Source organism: Schistocerca nitens, chromosome 3 (genome assembly GCF_023898315.1).
Source record: "Schistocerca nitens isolate TAMUIC-IGC-003100 chromosome 3, iqSchNite1.1, whole genome shotgun sequence".
In the NCBI taxonomy this organism is placed as follows: domain Eukaryota; kingdom Metazoa; phylum Arthropoda; class Insecta; order Orthoptera; family Acrididae; genus Schistocerca; species Schistocerca nitens.
The window spans coordinates 551,271,039-551,295,353 of NC_064616.1; the positions used below are offsets into that span (position 1 = coordinate 551,271,039).

At 42.7% G+C, this 24,315-nt stretch overlaps 1 protein-coding gene across 4 annotated transcripts in view; it reads left to right on the top strand.

The window, feature by feature from the left end:
• LOC126248455 (thrombospondin type-1 domain-containing protein 7A-like) overlaps nucleotides 1-24,315 on the top strand; it is a 1,193,762-nt gene that overhangs the window by 586,124 nt on the left and 583,323 nt on the right. For all 4 annotated transcript variants that reach the window (XM_049949448.1, XM_049949449.1, XM_049949450.1 and 1 more), the window contains one exon: nucleotides 15,463-15,616. In XM_049949448.1, the coding sequence (XP_049805405.1) occupies nucleotides 15,463-15,616 (154 nt within the window). The remainder of the gene's footprint in view (nucleotides 1-15,462; nucleotides 15,617-24,315) is intronic.

Sequence of the window (24,315 nt, forward strand, 5' to 3'; positions counted from 1 at the left end):
CGACAAATAATTGCTATTAGGCATTATTTTTACTTCTAATTATGTTTGTATTCTATTTTTACAGTTATTGTTCAAAAGCTGGAAACCATAGTATCTTCTCTGCGTAGGCTGAAGGCTTACCCTATTCTGCGGTCTATGCGTCTGGGATAGAAGATAAGGAAATATTTACACTTCATTTAACACTTCCAGGAGTGGCCACCAATAGTGGTTCGTTTCACCTCTGGGACGGTCATATACATAGAGCTGTGGTCAGCTATGACTGCGGTTCGATAGTTTTGGTACACTACATCAGTGACCCAATAAATGGTAAGATTCAAATGGTTCAAATGGCTCCGAGCACTATGGGACTTAACTGCTGAGGTCATCAGTCCCCTAGAACTTGGAACTACTTAAACCTAACTAGCCTAAGGACATCACACATATCTATTCCCGAGGCAGGATTCCTACCTGCGACAATAGTGGTCGCGCGGTTCAAGACTGTAGCGCCTAGAACCGCTCGCCCACTCCGGCCGGCTTACACAATGAATACCTTATAATAGCATGCCAGCTCCGCGCCATAAACCACCGGCTCGTAATTTACGGGTATTTTGTGACCCTTACGTAGACATCTGATGGCACATACGTCTGGAAACCTATCAAAGAATTGTCGAATCCATGCCACGAAGAACTGCTGCCGTATTGCTTCAAAAGGTGGATCAACACGTTATTCTACAGGTGGATATAATATTTTGGATCATCATTGCATATATAGACGTTGTGCATTTATTATAACACAACGAACGGGCACTTTTTAGAAGCTGAGAAAGCAAAGGAACTCAGTAAGTGAACATCACTTTAATTATTCGACTATCACATGCTATTTCATCATTTCTAAATATTTCTTATCCCACTACATAAACGTGATGTTTTTTCCAGTATTCGAATATTTTATTGGTACTTAAATAATTAACAACAGTAACAGCTTTCATAAGAGAATTCTAAAAGTTGCTACGGTTCAAAAATGGTTCAAATGGCTCTGAGTACTATGGGACTCAACTGCTGAGGTCATTAGTCCCCTAGAACTTAGAACTAGTTAAACCTAACTAACCTAAGGACATCACAAACATCCATGCCCGAGGCAGGATTCGAACCTGCGACCGTAGCGGTCTTGCGGTTCCAGACTGCAGCGCCTTTAACCGCACGGCCACTTCGGCCGGCAAGTTGCTACGGAATTCGGGTACTACAGTACTCTATCTTTGATATGAAGCATATAAAATTGTGTATTAACTACGTTGTTCTTTCGAGAAGATACGGTCCTACAAGTAATCCTTTCCAGATCTGCACTCCATATGGAACCACTAATAATAAGACAGTACAATTAAATACTAGATTACGATCAGCTATTTCGTGAGAAAGGTCCTTATTTTGTCTATCTATGTAATTGTTACGTTTTGAGAAACCGGTTTATATTTCTTCAGTTTTCATAACTTTTGTAAAATCGAGAGCCTTGCTACCAGACGCGAGTTTTTATTGACATATCTATTGTCCACGGTATCGACTGAGTGCAAAGATCTATCCTTCCTTTTCTTCCGTCTTTGTTACTGAGAATAGCCTAGGAATTGTACCGTTGTTTCTTTTTTGGAACACTTTTGACTTTTGTAATGTTTTCACCTCACTTCAACACCCTTTTAAATCCAGTAATTACACTTCTTCCTCGTCATGACGGTGTTATCTCCCAGAAATTTTTCTTAACTTTAGTATCCCATTGATGACGGGTTTGTTGTAGCTGATTTGTAAATTTGTGGTAAGATCTTAACGGACCAAACTGCTTAGGTAATTGGTCGCTAAGCTTACACACTACTTAATCTTACTTAAACTAACTTACTCTATGGACAACACACATACCCAAGCCCGAGGGAGGACTCGAACCTCCAACGGGGAAAGCCGCGTGGACCGTGACAAGAAGCCCAAGACCGCGCGGCTACCCCACGCATCGTTGTAGCTGAATGCAGCTAGCCCGTATGGAACTGCTTGTGCTTTATCGTAACGAAACGAATCACCTTTTGCCCGGGGTGTTAGTAAACGTACGTGCTATGTCGAAAATCCATAAAAAGTAAAGGAAACATCCAGTTAAATGTGAATTGACTTTCCCAGTTCTTAGCCTGGGCTACGGAGAAAAATCATTAACTTCTTGAACATCTGTCTGCAGTCATTTCATATACACTGAACCGTCCCAGTTGTCTCCGATCTCTTTTAGTACATGTCCTGTACAACAACTAACTTTTAAATGCACTGCAGCGTTGAACTCAAATGAATATACTAAAAAACTCCTTTTCATAAGCTCTCGATCGACAGAGCTATGTTTGTGGATACACAGTAATGGTGGCGCGATCTTCAGTCCGAAGACTGGTTTGATATATGTCTTTGCGCTAGTGTATCCTGCGTAAACCTCGTCATCTATGCATAACGAATTTAACTATCATGTACTTGAACCTGCTTATTGTAGTCAAGCTTTGGTATCCCTCTACAGTTTATATCCTCCATAATTATTTTCATTACTAGACTGACGATTCCTTGATGTCTCAGGATATGTCATATAAACCAGTCCCTTATTTTGTCAATATGTGCCATACATTGTATTTCTCTCCAACTCGATTCAGTATCACATCATCAATTATCTGACCTACCCGTCTAATTTTCAGCATCCTGCTGTGGCACCACATTTCAGAAACCTCTATTTTAACCTTGTCTGAACTATTGTCGTCTTTGTTTCACTTCCATACAAGACTACACATCACAGACATATACCGTCGATTCTTTCAACGTAATACGTTTGCTAAATGCCAATAGCATCGGCTAGTAATTTCGAAGATCTTCTCACGTCTGCAACAAAAAGAACACGAGACTGATGTAAAATTCGAACGTCAGATATTCTAAAGCATTAATTTGCGAATGCTCAATTTCTCTTGTATATACTAGGTAACAATCACCACACTAATAGCTTGGTTATATGGTGGACGTAGATGATAATACAAAATGAAATAAACTGTTTTATTGTTAGTTATCCCAATTTCCAAAAAACGAAAGTTTCTCTTTTCTTGTCGAGGCATCCTAGTTACCAACGTTTTAACTTCTAAACTTTCTAGAGTTAACTATGCCTTCATTAAATTCATTTACACATACTTATTGGTAGACCCCGTTTCGTTAGTGTTGCCATCCGCCACGAGAATCTACATAACCGGAATCGACTTTTAGTCGTCCTCATTCGCCTCACCCCGTACCCACTGTACAATACCTAAACATTTATCAACCGGCGTCACTCCAGCTTGGCCGATAAATCATGGGTGTGTGTCACTCGTAATGCAAGGGATATCTGCATCACAGACCTGTCTTCTGCCAGCGCCCAAATCAATATATACATCACCACAGGTGCAGGTGAGTGGTATTGGTAGTTATGATTTAAACCAGTACACACGAATTTCGTTCTACTCAAAGATATCCAGAAGAATAAATTTTGTATTGTTGTTTTGATTTTAGTCACCATTATTGCAATGTATTCGAGTAATCTACTCGATTCCTATTAAAAATATGCATCCTATTTGTTGTAATTAGGTATAAGTGCAACACGAAGAGTACACTGAACACAACTTTATTCCACGGAAGCGTAAACAATTTGAACACAGTATTTCAGTTTCACTCAGCAGGAACCAATTACGTACACAAAGAACTGTAGCAATACAAACAGAGAACGGAAGCTGAGCGATCTGTAGCAAGACACACAGAGAACTGAAGCCGAGCGCAGTTCGGCTAGCTTTAGATAGACTAACGGTGATTTCTCTCTCTCTTTCTCTCTCTCTCTCTCTCTCTCTCTCTCCTCACACACACACACACACACACACACACACACACACACACAAACACATACACACGCACACAAGCCCGAGGCGCCCTCTGCGAATGATATAGCATTGCCGCACACGCGGCCTTATGGAAGTAAACGCACGCGTCACTGCACAACGGTTTCCTTTGTACACTCATTTCATAGAATCACAATTTTATTGAAAAACAACAGTAGTGGCCATTACACAATAAGTTTGAGTAACACAGAAATAGACCCGTATATTTCATGAAGTTCTACTGTGGAGGTTAAAAGTACATTGCTAATTTTGTTACAGTCTGTCCGACACGAGCACGTAACATATTCTACTGCAGAGATTTATCACAAACGTTTTCATACCACTAAGTCATCTCGTCCGGTCACGAACATTTTTAATGTAATACGAAAAAACATCTTATTCGTGAGTGTTGATATGTTTTGCATAATTAGTACGTCGTGTGTAAGAATCAACACAGATTTCGCAAGTTTCGCACAAAAAGCGCGTAGATAATGCCGACAGCTTAGAAGCTCTTGATGGATGCCGACAGCTTAGAGGCTCTTGATGGACGACGCAGTTTTTAGAGGATGGTTGCATCACTTAAAACATTCTTGCAAAAAGCCGGAAAACCAAGAAATGTCCAATACTTGGTGAAAACCGTTGGAACCATACCTAACCATAAGTAAAGTTATTTCGAGTTAACAGTTAAAAAGCGAAAGTAATATTTGGAACTGCCTCAGCTAGTTTCATGAGAACGTCAGTTGTGTATAGGTAACTGTGGTTAAGCATACCTTTCAAAGCTGTCATCCGCAGCACAAATTCACCTTTGGGGCACATCACCGAACTGGGGTAAGCCAAGAGGCGTCTGGGTCCACCTCCATTGCACTCTCGACTACATCAGCAACCAAATCAACATGCATTCTTCACCAAACCCGTCAGATGTTACCTGAGTTACTGCTTACCTAATCAACATTCGTTACAGCACATTGAAGATTTGTACTTTGCACGCTTTTGGCCTAGTCAGTTTAGATGTTCTGACTGCATTTTACACTTACAGCACGACGCTTTAGTAAAATTGGAAACTTTTCTACCTTTTTGAATTTCATAATAAGGCATATTGATTAAATGTTGGAGATACACACCTGTAACACATAAATTCCTTTGCAAACGACCATTTAGTTCACTCGAATCAGAAAATTAGTCTCCAAGTTACGATTTCTATGGGCACCCGTTGGATCCGTGTAGTCGAAAATCCTAGCTTTAATTAACGCGAGTCACAGCTCGTCAGGCCTGATCACCAAACAAGTGCGGTAATTACACAAATTTTCATCTTACTTCTTTAATATGAAGCGTTTAAGGTAGAGCTGTGTCTACTTTTAGTCTTGTTATTGAAGCTGGAAGTCACTTCTATCGTACCTGTTGCGCATTACGGAGCAACTGATTTTCCATAAGCGATATCGGTTTGAAGATATTTTCGTGTCAAAATTACTTGGCGTAACAAGTTCTAGTAATCTGCTGAATGAATCGTAACTGTTAAATATCTCTATGTGCCCATTCTGAATGGGTTACGTTGGAACAATCAGACAAATGTAGGCGTGGGGAGCCAGGAAGCAAACATAGCTTCATTTATCCAACAAATGAATTCTTTTGCAATAACTTTCAACTGATCGATTCATGGGTATTGTTCGTCACCATAGGGTACTTCTCAAGTTGTTATTAATGGAAGAGAGAAAGTAAGTTATAGGAAAAGTTGAACGATTCGTCACAGATCTATTTAGTCTGCAAGACAGTGTTACGGAAGGGTTCAACAATCCCGTGTGCGGTACTCTTCGGGACAGAGGTGCCTCAAAACTTCAAGAAAAGGCAAGAAATGTACTATCTCATTTTCCATAAATCTCGAGAAATGAAAATTATGGAAAATTTAAAGAAAATTTCACTTATTCATAGGAATACCAGCAATCACTCTTCTCGCCGCGCGATTCGCGAATGAAATAGTAGTGGAGGAAACTGATAATAGAATATGATTCATCCTCTACCATACAGTGTACTGTGGTTCATAGGATACATATACTGATATTTAATGTACTCATTCGTTCATTGTTATCTTTTGTTTAGGAACACACACAAAAATTGGCAAGAAATATGCAGGTCAGTCCTACCTATAGAACTGTTTCGTCTCAGTACACATTTTACCGCACTGTTTTCTTAATTTAGAACAAACACATTCGGGAGACAAATAATTCCTCGTCTTATTTTCTCTGTATTATATGTTTTTATTTTATTTCGTTACAGTCGTCAGGTAACGTCGCGTAATGTCGCAGTGTCCGGATAGCAGTAAAGAAGTTTGCTATCGACCAGTCTATAACGTTTATGATACGTCTGTATAGTTACCGCAGTCGTCCAGGAAGTTATCTGTGAGCGGCTGGTTAAATGTGAAAGGGCCCTGACTGCTAGTACGCTGGTCAACGGGCCATCAAAAAGCTTTCAACTATGACGGCTTCTACTACAGGTATCAACAAGAGAATGGGGGAAGGGAGGATGGCAAGGAGAGCGCACTGTCACCATCCCCCCGTAATCTGGAATATAGAGTTTTTTATTCATTGCAGTGTGTGTGCGCGTAGGTGTGTGTGTGTCTATGTAAGTGTGAATGATTTCCTGTGATTATACTAAACCTTTCGTTTACCCAACTGTAGTACCTACAGAATTTAGTTCTTATTGTATGACACGTCTCGCAACTGATTAACTCATTTATATATTTAAAAAAATAGCAATTTTAGAGTCATATCTTCCTCCTTCTGCGGGTAAATTTCTGTGACACCCATGTTCCATAGCACGTATATTTTGACGATCTCCCGGTTTTAGCATCGAAGGAACTGCGTCGTAAATAAGCAACATATCCAACAGACAACAAGCCATTCACGGTGAAACACACAACTTAGCAGCTGATGGAGCCGTCTTAAGCAGCCAAGACTGAAATAGAAGCCCCTGACATTGAACCTGGAGCAACTTATAATTCCACACTTGCGTCCATCACGGCTTCATAACGCCAACGATTGACTATGAACAGAAGTTTCGAAAACTGAGGAAAACAATGACCAATATAGAAATATCGCCATAAAATTAGTACTGATGAGGAGATAACTCAAATAAGTACATTTAAATAAAATTTCATACATAATGAAGAACCTCTTGGTTACATTCCCTGAGTATTTCGAATTATCATTATTGTGATGAAATACTATCAATTCTTTGCACTCTAATTTCAGAATACAGTGTCTTCTGACAAAGACATACCAATAGTTGCCTTGAACCATTTCCTAGTTCGATGCATGTTGTTATTTAATTCATTAATACTTTTCAGCACAATGTTAAATAATTCTTACATCTTTTTCAATAAAAAAATCAATATCACTAATTGCTTCACAACCACTTTCGAGATAGGTTTTACGTAGCCTGTCAATATCCTAGTAGCATGCGCTTTCATCTACTCTTGTTACAGAATCTTGAAAGATAACTTGGTTCAAATGGCTCTGATCACTATGCGACTTAGCTTCTGAGGTCATCAGTCGCCTAGAACTTAGAACTAATTAAACCTAACTAACCTAAGGACATCACACACATCCATGCCCGAGGCAGGATTCGAACCTACGACCGTAGCGGTAGCTCGGCTCCAGACTGTAGCGCCTAGAACCGCATGGCCACTCCGGCCGGTGAAAGATAACTAGTCACTCTTCGGCAGGTTACTCCATTCCAGCTATTCTCTCCTCCTTACAAAACTTTCTTAGATTGTTTGATTCCAATTTGATTATTTTCAGCATCCTTACCACGTAATAAAAAATTAAATGTCTCCTTCTAACTGACACACTTCAAAGCAATCAGCATCTAATACATCATTAATTCTTTTTATGGTACCGGTTATACGCACATGTGGCGTGCGCTGGCACCTTAGACTGAATTTCACATGCAGGCAAGTCAACGTCGCTGACATCATCCAACGCAAATACGTGCCGCCTGAGACGGTCTATTGACATCGTCGCTTCAATATCACTTGCAGGCAGGGAAGTCTATGACACTGATAAGACCCAACGAAAATATGTGCCACCACAGCTGTAGGAGTATTTGCACTCAAAAACAGGTCAAAAATCAAAAGCGCCAACTCACTTCAAAATCATTTCAAACGTGTTATTCTTCATAGTCGATAAACTGCCCGTCTTTCGGTAGCCAGAACCTTTCTCTACGGTCACCACACCTGATGGAAAGTCAGTCGCAAACCATACGTAATGGGAAATACATGTACTCCTCCGTGCGCTCTTGTTTGTGACATGTGCTTCTCTCGCTTTTGTGATTAGGTTTCGATGAAAACACCTATTTAATATAGAAATGAAGGGTATATAACTTATCTAAAATCATACGTATAATGCTTACATTGTACTTTAATAGACATTATTTCGACGTATATTTTTGTTACTTCAATATCCTGAGATTTCAGTGTTCTTATTTACCTGTTGGGTCTTGTCAAGCTATGTTTCTTTACACGCATGAAATTTATACCAATGACAATTCTTTAACACAATAACATTGTCCGCTATCATCCACCATTTTGTTTTTATTCATTCAAAGTGAAATGTTAAATTAGTTAAGCTATAGCAACACAGCAGTTTCAAAGAAGAAATGTGTCTCCTCGTACACATTCCCAAGCACGGATGTCAGAATACAAGTGAAGGCAGCACAGCCAGAAGATTACTTGGCGACCCAGATTGCTCTTCTCGAATCACTGGCTTCAGCGTGGATCTAATTAAACGATTCAAAGTAATCCTAGAAGTGATTTCGAGTGACAGCAGCACTGATACTAAGAAATTCGATGCCTTTGCTGGTGAAACTGCAAAAATGTACACAGATTTGTAGGGTTTGTATCCCATGTTATCAACTCCTCACAGAGGTTTAATGCATGCTACCGAAATCACGTCTAAATTATTTCTGCCTGTAGGCCAATTGTCGAAGGAATCAGATGAGGCCCGCAACAAGCACATAAGGCAATACAGAATAAATTTTGACGTGTGGATTGTAACAGAGATGTACGACTCAGATGGGCACTACTTTCAAATCCATATTTATGTTGAATCAGAGCAAACCATCATCAGGAAACTGTCCCACTTTCGCAAGAGGCAATCAGTATAATGGTCGCAAGCACACTCTCTTTACCTGTAAATGAAAATGATAGCGACGAAAGTGCAGAGGAAGGCAGGGAAGAAGCCGATTACTAACAGTTTGACTCTGGATAAAGATTTGTTGTAATAGCTTGCATGTCAAGCTTTTATACTTTTGTACGACGGTCGTTCAATAAGTAATGCCCCACATATTTTTTCCTCAGAGCATATTTGCTGTTAAGATTCAGAATTTGGTGACAATATACATCCATATATCTTGTCCATGTCCTATTTTTTTACGTAGTCTCCATGACGTTCTGTGGTTGTACGCAAACGTTGTGGGAGTGCATGTATTCTCTGCTGGTAAAAGCTCTTGTACCGTAGACGTAGCAATGTTTCCGGCGCAAAGTGGTGCACCCAGATTTCATGCAACGTAACGATCCGTGACAGAAAGGCCTCTCCGTCGGTCTCAAAACGCTCCAAAAATTCAGATGAAATAGCCTTTCTTTGAATCTTGTGGTCCGCTGTGAGCATTCGTGGAACCTATCGTGTTCACATCTTTGAATATCCGAGACCCTCAATCATTGCAGACTCACTTCCAATGCTGATAGACAACTGCAGAGCCGATTTTGGAGCTGTGATGCGCCGGTCGGCATCCGCACGATTGAGCATGTCTGGAGCAGTGGCTGTGACAGGACGTCCTGAGCGTGGCTGATCATGGAGCTCTGTTTCTGCATTTACTAAGGCTGTAATTTTCTCTACACATCGCTCAGCTGTACTCCTATCAACTGCAGCATCGCCATACACTGCACAAAAACGTTTATGGATGTTCACCACGGTTTCTTTCTCTGCACACAAGAATTTTATAACAGCACACTGCTTGTGACGTGAGACGTATGGGGACGCCATTTTGACGCTGTACTACGACTCTGCCATCTGCCAGAACGGTTCGAAACTTCACAGGCGCACAGAGCAAATATCAAATGTGAAGCACCAACAAGGACGTTTGAATTTTATTTTCACCAGTCTGTCTTGATCACACAGATTTCTTACACTTTATTACCGGTTTCGGCATACTGCCATCCTCAGATTTGTTACAAAGATACATGTTGTGTAAGTGACAGGTTCAAAAGTCTAATCTAACTAGTCTTAGTGATAGATAAAACATAAAATTATACAATCTTTATAGCCACGTATAGCAACCATACATACGATTAAAATATTCTGATTTAAATCATCGTCAAGTTAAACATGTGAGTACATGGTACGTGCTGGTAATACTCAGATTGCGTCTGGTATTTATACAAGAGACTAATGCCAGCAGAGAGCACTTTAGCTAGTGCGCTTATTAAACCAGTGTCGCCAATGTGATGATTAAATTGCGGCATGCCAAGTCATTAGTGCTAGAAAGCCATTGTAAACGTGAAATGCTGGTACATTAATAACCGGTGTAAGCTACCGAATGTTGATTGCACACATGCAATTGTGCATGCTTTGTGTTTTACAGGTCTTAGATGTCAGTTTTTAGGACAAAGTTCCATGCCTGTTGCACTTGGTCGATCAATACAGGAACGGTTAATACTGTTTGCGGATGATGCTGGAATTGTTGTTCGATGATGTCTCGTATGTGCTAGATTGGAGACAGATCTTGTGATCTGGTGATCGAGCAGGCCAAGGCAACATGTCAACACTCTGTAGAGCATGTTGGGTTACAACGAGTTGTGTATAGAAGAGTGCCGCGCGGGATTAGCCGAGCGGTCTAGGCGCTGCAGTCATGAACTGTGCGGCTGTTCCCGGCGAAGGTTCGAGTCCTCCCTCGGGCATGGGTGTGTGTGTTTGTCGTTAGGATAATTTAGGTTAAGTAGTGTGTTAGCTTAGGGACTGATGACCTTAGCAATTAAGTCCCATAAGATTTCACACACATTTGAACGTTTTTGAACATATAGAAGAGCGTTATCCTGTTGGAAGACACCCCTGAAATGCTGTTCATGAATGGCAGCACAACAGGTCAAATCACCAGACTGACGTGCAGTTCTTCAGTCAGAGTGCGTGGGATAACCACGAGATTGCTTGGCTGTTATTCGAAATTGCATCCCAGACCATAACTCCAGGTGTAGTTCCAGTGTGTCTAGCACGCATGAAGTTTGGTTCCAGGCCATCAACTGGCCTCCTTCTAATCAGGACACGGCCACCACTGGCACCGAGGTGGAACTATCTTTCATCAGAAAACACAACAGACCTCCAGCCTGCCCTCCAATGACACTACTGAAGTATCAAATGACGGTTGTTTGATGTCACTGGAATCCACACAACAGGCCATCTGGCTCGGAACTGTCCTTGAAGTAGCCAGTTTGTTACATTACGTTGTATCACTGTGGTGCTAACTGCTGCTCATATTGCTGCTGCAGATTCTGTACGATGCTCCAGAGCCGTACGCAGAACGCGATGGTCTTCCATCTGGGTAGAGCCACATGGCCGCCCGGAGCCGGTTTTCTTGCGACCATACATTCCCGTAACCACCACTGCCATCATTCGTGTTCAGTGGCTACATTCCTGCCAAATCGATCTGCAGTATCGCAGAAGGAACATCACGCTTCCCTTAGCCCTATCAGACGACCTCGTCCAAACTCAATGTGGTGTTGATGACGGCGCCTTTGTCACCTTAACTGTATCAACTCCCGATATCCAGTCTCAAAGCTGACTAACGCTCACGACCTTTATAGCGTGTATTTAGAGGAAACCTGATTTGCATCCTGACAGTGGCACTACTAGAACCACTCTCATACGACACTGCACGAAATTTGAATGGACTTCATCTTTCAGACGTAGGAACACTTTTTTTCCGTCAGTGTCTTTTTGGGCCACTGGTACAACAGATCCATGCGAGGGTTTTTAGTATACCGAATTTTCGCGGTGTACCATATCGTGATAAAAAGTATGGGTTAGCACTATATCGAAAGATATCTTTCAATCTGAGTATTCACATTCCACATTGAGAAGATTCACTACAACCCTGCTTCTCGTGGATGGTTTTCCCTATCGGTGTTTATTTTTTTTATTATTTTATTTGGCTTTTTCTGGAGACAATTCTGCCATTTATAGCTACAAATTGATATTCACATTAAAATATTTTGTGATGATCTACTATTAAAAACAAAGTCAATTTATTTTACCTTATGTACTGTTATGTATGAAGATGAATGAAAGGTCACACCCATGACCAATTCAAGCGCAGTCATCCCTGATCGTAAACTGGGCTTTTTTAAGGTACGACTCAGTACTGTTAAATCTGATGTACACAATTTACGCATAATAAATTTACACAATATGATAACTGACGCAGCAGACATTTTTCCCATTTCTTGCAGGAAACGTGGTACTGCACAAACAATTCCGGTACTCTCCCAACACATTAGGACTCGAACCTCAGACGTGGGGGGGGGGGGGGGGGCGTTAACCGTGACAAGGCGCCCCAGTCCGCGCGGCTAACAATCTTGCCTCAACCATACACGTATAAATGACGTCATATGTCCCCTTGAAATATCATTCTGGCTGTGACGTGTCTTTGATGGTATGGAGCGCTATACTGAATCATGCGATAGTTCTTTTTCCGCTGAAATATTTACCATTGGTGTTCTCATAGGAGATGTACCTCTTTCCTTGAAATGTGGAGGATGTCAGAATGAAAATGTTGTATAAGTACCAATTACTCTTAAGTAGTATTTTTAATCATGTCATAGGGGAGATTCTATTTACGTTTCTGTATTTCATGAGTAATTAAACTGTGTGATAAATATAGCTGTTGGGGTAAATTTACAGCTTCTATTCAGTAATGACCCCAAAGCATTTCTAGAGTTGGTACGAATTAGTCTGTTGTTATTGGACACAGGACTGAAGCAACATAGGTTGCCATGATATGCAAGGCTACTTGTTAACAATAGAATAACAGTTAATGACAAAGCACCATGCTCTCCAACGTCAAGGAATACTCTTTCATATTCCATGTTCTGTAGATGAATGATTTCTCAAAATTTAAAAGACACTAGTTCTTCAGATACTTGGCTCTTGAATACGAAAGAATATTTATAGGATGTTACGCTTCAGTGTATTCATATCATGCCTCACAAACCGATGTTGTTATTACCAGAGTCGTAGCTATCCACGTTGAAAAAGGTCCTAATTTTCCCGGTAAAACTTCCACAACGTAGTAAATAGAGCGACAGGAGCCTGCTGCTGCTGCTGCAGTGGGCCGGGAAAAGTCGCAGTCAGTGAAATGGTACTAAGTCCTGGGAGAGGGGTCAGTGCCAGGACACGACACTGTGGTGGTGAAGGCCCGAAATGATGGTGGGTGCTGTTGGCCGGTCCTTGTCAGGGTGGCCCTCTAGTCCCGACAGGCGCTGCTCGACTGCCCATACGTTGACTGACATCGGCGAGTTTATGCACAAGTCATAAGCACAGCTTTTGTGGTGTTGTATCGCTTTGGGCTAGATACAGGAGAATTTTATGGCCTGAAAGTGTACTAATTGCCCAGCTCGGCCTTCTGAGTCAACACTTTTCTGCTGCATCACCAGGACTGCCGTGCCAAGCATGGCCAATCTCGGAGTGAATAAACAGCCTTGTTGCTGCAGCAGTACTGTGCCCGCCGGCTGCCTATGGCTTCTGCGATACCTAACTACCAGGCTTCCACAGTATCAGATTAACCCCGCTGGGACCGCTACAAGTTGAAGACCAGCAATATGTGTTTCACACTTCAGCGACCAAGGCCGAGCATAACTCGGGCTCCAACGCTGTGTTCAAAAGAGCGCGCTCGACTATAGGTCGGGGAGCGATTTCTTCGACGCGCGAGCCATCTATCGCTCGAAAAGTGGTCTTATTTCATATGACAGCAGTGTCCAGACGCCTTGCTACCTGTCCCTCGCCATGTGCTGCCATCTGATGTAAATTTCTAGACTTATTTCGAAAGTAACATTAGCAAAAGTAACAGCTGCTGCCTCGTATGGCTGAGCCAATACGTGATCGTGTTGAAGTGATATCACGCTTCTTGTATGCCTATGAGAAAGATAGGCTGGGGCGCGTGCGTCACGAGGGTAGGCCTAAGCTCGCCAGCTCGCTGAGCTCAGCAGACGAACTGCGTTTCTAAGACTTTTAACTCGGAATTAGGTATTTACGCACAAATGAGAATAGCATCTTCTACTAGAATCCGATGTTATGGAGTCTTACTGGTTACTAGTACTGCAACGACATACATAACGTTGCAGTATGCTGTAATTTAAGATCTGTGCACGACATAAATCGTTTAAGGACTTATTTATAGCATTCAGTCTCTTATGCTTAACAGTCCTCACTTCATGCAAGATGTAGTGCCTCATGTTACCGATAATCATTTTGGCATGATTTTAGTTTTATTGTACCTAGTAAAGCCGCTACAAAATAATAGTAGGCTTATGGATTTCTGATGGTTGTAGTGGTACTATGAATCAGTAAGACTCGACATCAGCGGATTACAGTCGAAGAGTCAATTCTCTATTGTTGCTAAATACTCAATTGTGAGTCGACAGGTTTATAAATACAGTACGTCTGCTGAGTTGAGCGAGCTTAGTCCTATCCGGGACCCACGAGAATAACGGGTCTCGCAACTAACGTATGACATCACACTAGTCCCATTGTTCGCCTCACTACTCGGGAAATCAGTGTGTGATTGAAAATGTACCCACTAAACGTCTTAACCTTGTCGTGTACTGTCTACATTTAAACGAGCAGTCAAGAATTATTAAATACATATGAATTAGTTACTCGCTTGCCACCAGAGACGGCTGCTGGAACTCGTAAGACCTGCATTGTCACGTGCTGTGACGTACGCTCCACGGCCTGTCTTTCTCGGGCCCTCTGGCTTACCCTCGAGACGTACGCAACGCAGCCTGTCTTTCTCATGTGCCTCGACGGGTGTACTCGTCAGATTTCGCAGTTTGCTGTCATTTCGCTACAAATACGTTGCGTCTGTTCAGTGAGCAAGAAAATTTGGAACCTCGACAAAAACGAAACTGCTCAGTAGGTCAGCTTGCACCTTTTTTTGGAAGGATTGTTATACATTCTGTCATTATTATTTTAAAATTTGTACTTTATCATGACCTAAAGTAAACATGAAAGACAAATCTTGAAGCTTGGTCTTTTTCTCGTGTGTGTATCACTCTTTAAGGTATGCCAATTACATATGTGCCAGTAGCATTAGATAATGGCATAAATGGCTGGTTTTCTAGCCCAGAAATTCTGTTTCGTGTTTGTGTACTTTGATATAATGAACCTATTCCGTATTTCCAGCTTCGGAGTTATAATTTTGTTGTAGCAGACCGCATGAGATTTCAACAAAATAATATGAGCGAATTTTATCGGGTTAAGGTTTTCTTTTCAACCCCTGCAACTCGGTGTTCTGTGTGTGAGGAACGAGTGCTGTCGTGTTTCAGCTGGTGGAGTCGCGGCCGTGCGAGTCGGTGTGCCTGCAGGAGCCAGTGCGCGAGGATGGCCGCGGCGAGTACCGCATCAAGATGGGCGATTGGCGCCGCTGCCAGGCACCCAGAAGCATCGTGCCCGCCGGCATGCGCAACTCGCGCCACCGCGGTAAGAGCCTCACAACTTCACACATATTTAGAATATCACAATCAAAATAAAAGACTAGCCATTCGATTGAAACATCAAAAATAATTTAAACAACCCTAGCAAAACAGAAAGGAAGGTACTGAAGTATTATCCCATTATCTATATGACACTTTGAAGTTGCCTTATAAAAACTGCGTTTCTGTAATACAGAAGTCACATAGGTTTCGGACGACAACGCCTCGTCACGGCACGTGGTGCTCGGAAGCTTTTCGCTCTATAAAGCAGTATAGGCGGCGATCTACGGCAGATACGATGGAGGAGTACAACGCTGGTGCAACATAAGTGTTTCGGAGCACACCGATATTGTTGAGCATGGGGCTCCGCATCAGACGACTCGTACGTGTTTCCGTGTTCATCCAACGACATCGTCCATTACGATCAAATGGTTCAAATGGCTCTGAGCACTATGGGACTTAACATCTGAGGTCATCAGTCCCCTAGAACTTAGAACTCCTTAAACCTAACTAACCTAAGGACATCACACACATCCATGCCCGAGGCAGGATTCGAACCTGCGACCGTAGCAGTCGCGCGGTTCCGGACTGAAGCACCTAGAACCGCTCGGCCACCACGGCCGGCTCCATTACGATCACAGTGAGCACGAATTCGACCCAGTATCAGTGTAAATTTATGGCCTTTCTGGATGAATCACGTTTCTTGTTCACCACAACGACAGACATGTTCTAATAAACAGTCGTCTAGGCGAACAGCTGCTCGCTGCTCCTGACGCTGAGTATGTGTTTCAGGAGAACCAAACAGCTGAAGTCATCAGTTTCCTATTCACCCCGCAAGCACAAAAGTAGTGCATACAACCTGTCTGCGCATTAAGTAAATTATGTGTGCAGGTGTGAGAGAGTGTCCTAATTGTTTGAGTAGGGTGTATCTGATGAAGAATATGGGAACCAACCCGGTATTCACCTGGTGGGATGTTGGAAACCCCCTAAAAGCCACATGCAGGATGACTGGTACACCATCCCTTCGTCGATAATTCACTGGACCGATTCAATCCGAGGCTTGTGTAACTCCTCGTCCCTTGAGCGGTCGCGTTAACACGCGTGGCTACCCCCACGGAAAAGGCTGCTCGACACATGCACCATTCTACATATACATACACTGATGGCCCAAAACATTAAGACAATCTGCTTAACAGCTTGTTTGTCCGGATTTGGAACGAAATGCATCATTGATACTACGTATCAGGGCTCCGACAATTTGTTGGTAGGAACGAGAAGGTATGTGGCATTAGATATCTACGCATAGGTCATGTAATTCGCGTAAATAACTTGCCATTGATTTGTGTACACGGTGATGGTGCCCAACAGCGACCACGCTGGGCTCTACCGGATTTACATCAGGAGTATTTCGTCGCCAATACATCAACATGAGTTCACTATAATGCTCCTCAAACACTGTGGTACGGTTATGACTCCGAGACAAGGATAGTTATGCTGCTAAAAGATGGCATCACTGTCGGGGAAGACATCAAGCATGAAGGGATGCAGGTGGTTCGCAGTTGTCAGCGTGTCTTCGATTACTACCACAGGTCTCATGCAAGCGCAGGAGACTGTCTCCCATAGCATATACTCCTCCGACTACCCTACGTCCGTGTCGCGCTGCAAGTTTCGAGCCACCTTTCACCTCCCTGAGGTCGTTTGTGGAGACGACCATCGACCTAGTGTAAAGAAAATGTGAATCACCCGAAGGCCCGACACGTTTCCATTGCTCGACAGGCGAATGCCCAAGGTCTGTGCCCAGTGAAATCGTAATTGACGATGTCGTTGGGTCAACATGTGAAGACGTAGGGGTAGTCTGCTGCGGATCTCCATGCTGAAGACTGTAGGATGAATGGTGTGCTCCGAAACACTCGTGCGTGCGTCAGCATTGCGCTCCTTCGGCATAGATGCCACAGATCACCGTCTATCCTACTTACACAGCAGACTGCCACCGAATCCCACGTTCTGTGAATAGTCGTCGACGTCCAACCATTTAGCACCTAGTGAGAGTTTCACTGTAGATCCTCACGACAGTAGCACGTGAACATTCGACCAGCTTTGACGTTTTCGAGATACTCTTCACAGGCTCTGCGTGATAATAATTTGCCGTTTGTCAAAGTCGCTTATCTCAATGGATTTCCCCATCTGCAACCCCTTATCTTCGCTATGGTGATCACCCGGTCGCTTACATACTTTTGCTGTTGCGTCACACGTCCGCAACGCTACCAGGAGGGATTCAACGTCGCGGTGTGCAGTGAGTGGTCATAATGTTTTGGCTTAACAGTGTTCATACTCGCCAAGCCACCTTACGGAGCGTGGCGGAGTGTAGCGTATATCACTATTAGTCATTTCCTTTCCTGTTCCTCTCGTAGACAGATCGAGGGAAAAACGACTAATTGTAAGCTTCCATACGAACCCTGATTTCTGTCATCTTATCTTGCTGGTCCCTACACGAAATGTACGTTGGTGACATAAAATTGTTCTGCAGTCGGCCTTAACTGCTGGTTCTCCAAATTTCCGTAATGGTGCCTTCGAAAATAGCGTCGCCTACTCGCTAGTGATTTCCAGTTATGCATCTCCGTAATACCTGCGTCCTGATCGAACCTATTGGTAACTAATCTAGCAGCCCACCGATGAATTGATTCTTTGTCTTTCTTTAACCCGACCTGGTGGGAATCCCAAACATTTTGAACAATACTCAATAATGGGTAGCACTATCGTTCTATTCGTTGTCTCGTTTATAGTCGAGCTACATTTCCCAAAATTTTCCCAATAAAACTAAGTCGAGAATTCGTCTTCCCTACTACCAACCTTACGTAATCATTCCCTTTCATATCGTTTTCAACGTTACTCATAAATATTTGATCGATGTTACTGTGAAACATCACACTTCTAATGCTGTATCCGAAGGTTACAGGATTGTTTTTCATACTCATACGCAATAACTTAAATCTTTCTGCATTTAGAGCAAGCAGCCACTCATAAAATCAACTATAAATTCTGTCTAAGGCATCTTGTATCCTCTTGAAGCCATTTAACGACGACACCTTCCCGTAAACCACAGCGTCATCAGCAAACAGTCGTAAAGTGCTGTTCACCCTGTCCGTCAGATAATTTATGAATGTCGTCCTGAGACCTGGCTGCATATCTCGTCAATTTGTTTGCAACAGATTTTATGATCCTGTTAAACAGGAAGTGAAATGAAATGCACAAAAATTTTGGAATTCGTGAAATAATATTATGAGTTTCAGGAGTGCCTATTGCAATGGACGTTGGGTCTTGGTGACATATTAGCAAGCGTTAGAAAGGAAGCGCTCAATTTAACAAAATTACTTTATTGATGGTTTGACTAACAGAATACAGCCCTATTAGGCAGATATCACTTATACACTGATTATAAATTTAAAAAATACATTAATTGTGACAATCTCATTTTTGATGATACTCGAGAAACATTTGTTCTGTGATTTTAGACAGAGGAAAGCTGAACAGCGTTGTCACTTTATTTTGGTTTTCATCGAGCAGCCGGTGCGCTTACACCTTGTGCTATTTTTCAACTCAGTCATTTCTGGCAAATGGGCTACAGCTTATGAGCAGTAGCTTCGCCTTTTAGGAATTGAGTCCTCATCTTGTTCTTCAGACTGTTGTTCCTCTTGCCCGCTTAACAAATGGTCTGAAATTCTTAGCCTGAAATCTAGATACTGCAGGATACTCTACTTTGGCTCATAATACTTCATTCGGTCAATCCTTTATTGATTCCAACTATTTGCATTTCCGTTATCTATGAGGTTAAGCATAGTTTTTACAGTCCACTTTCTGGTTTTAGTACAGATCCTATAAAAACTCATTATCCTGTCAATAAGGTTTATGCCACCCATATTTTTGTTGTACCAACCGATTACTGCTGGATATTGCAATTTTGTGGTAAGTTCCTATGGGACCAAACTGCCAAGGTCATCGGTCCCTAGGCTTACACACTACTTAATCTAACTTAAATTAACTTACGCTAAGGAGAACACACACACCCATGCCTGAGGGAGGACTCGAACCTCCAACGGGGGGAGCCGCGCGAAAGATTACTGCTGGGCGAGGAACCTGAACGTATATCACATCTATCTTCGACTGCCTTTGACATTGATTCATAAGGCTGCTTCCCAGTCTTGGTTGTTGAATTTATGGCTGGCTGTTAGTCATATTATTTTTCAGTATAAATTAGTCTGCTCTCACAGTCTGATCAGCAGACTCATGTTATTGAGTTACAATAATCATATTTGCTATCAGGTGGACAGCCCTGGGTATTCATGACTTCATTACTGTTCCAGAAAATTATTGTACTTACAAACATTAATAACAGTATGTCAGATAGTGGTATTTAGCATCAATCACAACAAGAAATTTATTGGAAATCAGCGAAGACAATCACCACTGACGCCTAGGAACCAGAGCTCGAAAATGTGGCACGAAGTCCCTGAGTCCATTACAGTGAACAGCACTAACAATAATTAAAGAAACATACAGTACTATCAAAACTTATTACATAACAAAACCTACAATTGCTGCATATGTTCATGAAATAAGTAGCGAAAAATACGCAATAGTGAAGAAGTACTCACCTACCATGGCAAACGTCTTAAACAAAGCTAATACTTGGCGCCAGTGATCGTAGTGACCGTTCCTCCTGCCAGGTAGCTACATAATACCGTCCGTCCAAATGGACCACAGGTATTACGGCGATAAACGCAGAATCTTTGATTTCAGGACAAAAAACTCTATGTCCATTATAGTGTCCATCAGTTCTCAGGAGGATATACACTGAGATGCCAAAAGTCATAGGATACCTCCTAATATCGTGTCGGACCTTCTTTTGCCCTGAGTAGTGCAGCAACCTGACGTGCCATGGATTCAACAAGTCGTTGGAAGTCCCCTGCAGAAATGTTGAGCCATGCTGCCTCTATATCTGTCCATTATTGCCAAGGTGTTGGCGGTGTAGGATTTTGGGCACGGACTGTCCTCTCCATTATGTCCCATAAATGTTCTATGGAATTCAACTCGGGCGATCTGAAAGGCCAATCATTTGCTAGAATTGTCCAGAACGTTGCGAACAATTGTGGACTGGTGACATTCCCGAGGGGAATTAACAGTCTTTGAAATCGAAATGGTAGTTGGAGATAGAGGCGTGGGACTTTCCATTTCAGAAATCGTCATAAAATTCAGTATTCTGAGATCCACAGTGTGAGATAAAGAGTGTGCCGCGAATACAAAATTTCAGGCTTTACCTCTCACCAGGCACAACACGGTGGTCGACGGCCTCTACTTAACGATCTACAGCAGCGGTGTTTGCGTGGAGTTGACAGTGCTAACAGACAGGCAACACTGCGTGAAACAACAGCAGAAATCAATGTGGGACGTACGACAAACGTATCCGTTAGAACAGTGCGGTGGATTTCGGCGTTCATTGCCTATGGCAGCAGACGATCAACGCGAGTGCCTTTGCTAACAGCATGACATGCTTGCAGCGTCTCTCCTGGGCTCGTGACAATCTCGGTCTGACGCTAGACTACTGGAAAACCGTGTCCTCGTCAGGTGAGTCCCGATTTCAGCTGTACAAGAGCTGATGGTAGGGTTCAAGAGTGGCGCAGACCCCACGAAGCCATGGATCCAAGTTGTGAACAAGGTGCTCTGGAAGCAAGTGGTGGCCCCATAATAGTGTGGGTCGTGTTTGCATGGAATGGACTGGGTCCTCTGGTCCAGCTGAACCGATTATTGACAGGAAATGGTTATGTTCGGCAACCTGGAGACCATTTGCAGCCATTTGCGATGGAATTTTCCTGGATGACAATGCACCATGTCACCAGGCTGCAATTATGTGCTATTGGTTTGAATAACATTGTGGGCAGTTCTAGCGAATGATTTGGACAGCCAAATCACCCGAGATGAATGCCATCGAACATTTATTGTACATAATCGAGAGGTCAGTGCGCACAAAAATTCCGTCGCCAGGAACACTCCGCAATCATGGTCGGGCATAGAGGCCACGTGGCTCAATATTTCTGCAGGGGACTTTCAACAACTTGTTGAGTCCATGCCACGTCGAGCTGCTGTAGCACGCCTGGTAAAAGGAGGTACGACACGACATTAGAAGGTATCCCAGGACTTTTGTCACCTCGGTCTATGTTGTCTATCTTAATTGTCAAAGAGAACCACACATCACAGATCTGCTATACGGCTGTCGGGTTTGGAGACTGAAATAATTTTTTTATCGCCACCTTTCTCGTGGAACTATAAAATTTATCATCATTCCAAGAAGCGTTGTTAGTCGAGGAGCATTTATGCAGTGCCAAGAAGGTTATGGAAATGAACTGTTGGTCCATATCTTTCATTATTCTTCTAGTCTCGTAATGAACGAAATGCATTTCTGGACAATTATTTTACCGAATCACTCTAGTTCAATATCTCAGCAGATTACATAAAGCTATTAAAAACTTACAAGTGTCCGTTTCTTTGCCAAAACCTGTTTGAGACAGATTTAAGAAAAAGCGGCGAACTGCAGATACGAAGTTATAAATTATCTTCGCCGTGTAACTCGTTTTTGTAAGAAGATACTTCCATCTCCGCGCAGTGTATACGATGAAAAACATTGTAGTATGATTTACATTATTAGAACAACAAAAGAGCAACCTACTATTGAACATCAAAAGAACGTGGTACCCCGTCGCTATCTGGTCTCTTTATGCTTACCAGGTGAGCATTTCACTTCTCTGGTACATATGGCACCATTAACAAGGAACAAGTTTTGAATTCTCCCTCCTTTCCTGCACCTTCTCCACAGAATCTCCACAACGGTATGTAAAACCAATTTATTTGCCATTTCATGGATCTTCAGCACTCCTGACCATATATCGCCGGGAGCTCAATATTTTACCTGAATAATTTGTTATGCAAATCTGGTTTTGTGCATAAAATCCATTACCGCGAAGAGCGGCCACGCAAACAGCCTGCTGTTGACAGAAGAAACGTTTGCGTCAGCACGTCCTGTAAAGTCCCACAAAGTTATCACAGCAGCAAAAAATACCGTTAACATCACGCCGACGAGCGTCGTTTCTGATTATTAAACAATAGGTCTCGTTTGCATATTGGCATTCTATTATCCGTAAATTTTTTGTGTGAAAGATTAAACGGGAAATACTGACACGTTTTTTTCGAACTCTGCTCAGTTTTCAGTTACGGGTTGATAATTGGTTGTTTCGTTTCTCAGGTATTCAGTTCAGTATTTCGCATTGGTCTCTATTATGTGATATGCAGAACGATAGCACATTGCTACAAATCTTTAGTTGTCAAAGAATGAGTGATCGTGAAAGTAATGCGTGTATATGCAAGTGATAATGCAGTTGCATTACGATGTACACATCTCAACCGTAGTAGTACATTCATCGTATAATATGGCGACGAAATAACTACGGTTAAGATTTCTAATTGCTGCCTTAGAATTTTAATGTCGAAGTATTTCGGTGATGTCCGACGAGAATTGTCAACATAATTCTTTACAAATGGTTCCCAAACGAGCATGGCAGCGACACAGAGTTCTTCTATGGCCTTCCACATATCATCCATTACTGCTGCGCATTGTTTTGCAGTAACCTTATTAAGCTAAACGTACCTTGTATAAGGAAAGTTGAACTTCAGGATACGGCTTGAAAGGGGGGGGGGGGGTCAAAGTGAACCCGTTCATGGCACATTATGAAATTTTTGTACGCCTGCTCACGGTCAAAAATTTTCTTTCTTTGGGTGTACAGTACATGTTGGGAAGCTCAAGGATGTCTACAGAATGACTGAAGCCTCCAGCCTATTCAGCGTAATGCTGCGTGCCCTACTTCGGTACTTATTGTTCACGTTTCCAATGTAGCACACGCGACTTTCTTAAGATTTCGCGCAATGTCAGCGCCCCGCAAGGTAGAAATGAGGCAAAGTGACGGCCTTGGCGTCAGAGGCGCTCCGTGTTTTGCTGCAGCAGTGTTCTGCAGTAGCAGACGTTCGCATTTCGACGGTTCAGGCCCGCCAGTATCCACTGCGAAGGTGCAGGAAGACTACCGTGCATGGAACATGACCCGCTGCCCCATTCCAGAAGTCAGACTCTGGTAGGCGCGGATGGCAGATCAGCGGCGTTGTGGCAGCAAGTCCTGCTAGGAGACTCAGTACAGGAAGCGGCTGTTCAAACGGGTTCGCGAACTCGTGGCTACAGCTGGCGTTGTCCAGTCCTCTCATTGTCTGGCGTTGACCTGGTCTCTTGGTAGAGCTGCTGAACTCTGCATGTCTCTGCCTCAAATTCTTCTTCTATTTGTATGGCACTGCTGTGCACCTGTTGCGCAAAAGTCCCACACCCAGTCATGTAACCAAAAACAAGAGTTTTGCTCTGGTGTAGTGACACCATCCTGCCCACTCTGGGTATTACCGCTGCAAGGTGCAGTTTTCCACTGAGTATGGCTAGCCCGTCCCACAATCCTTCCAAGTATGAGTTGCTGTGACCCACATGATACCACATGCTTACTGCCCATCGGTAGCTTGACGCAATGCTACACCGTGGTACCTTACAAATTATTCCAAGTTCTACTAAAACTAGATAGTGACACAACACATTATACCTCTTGTTGTCCTGCCAAGAATTCGTCT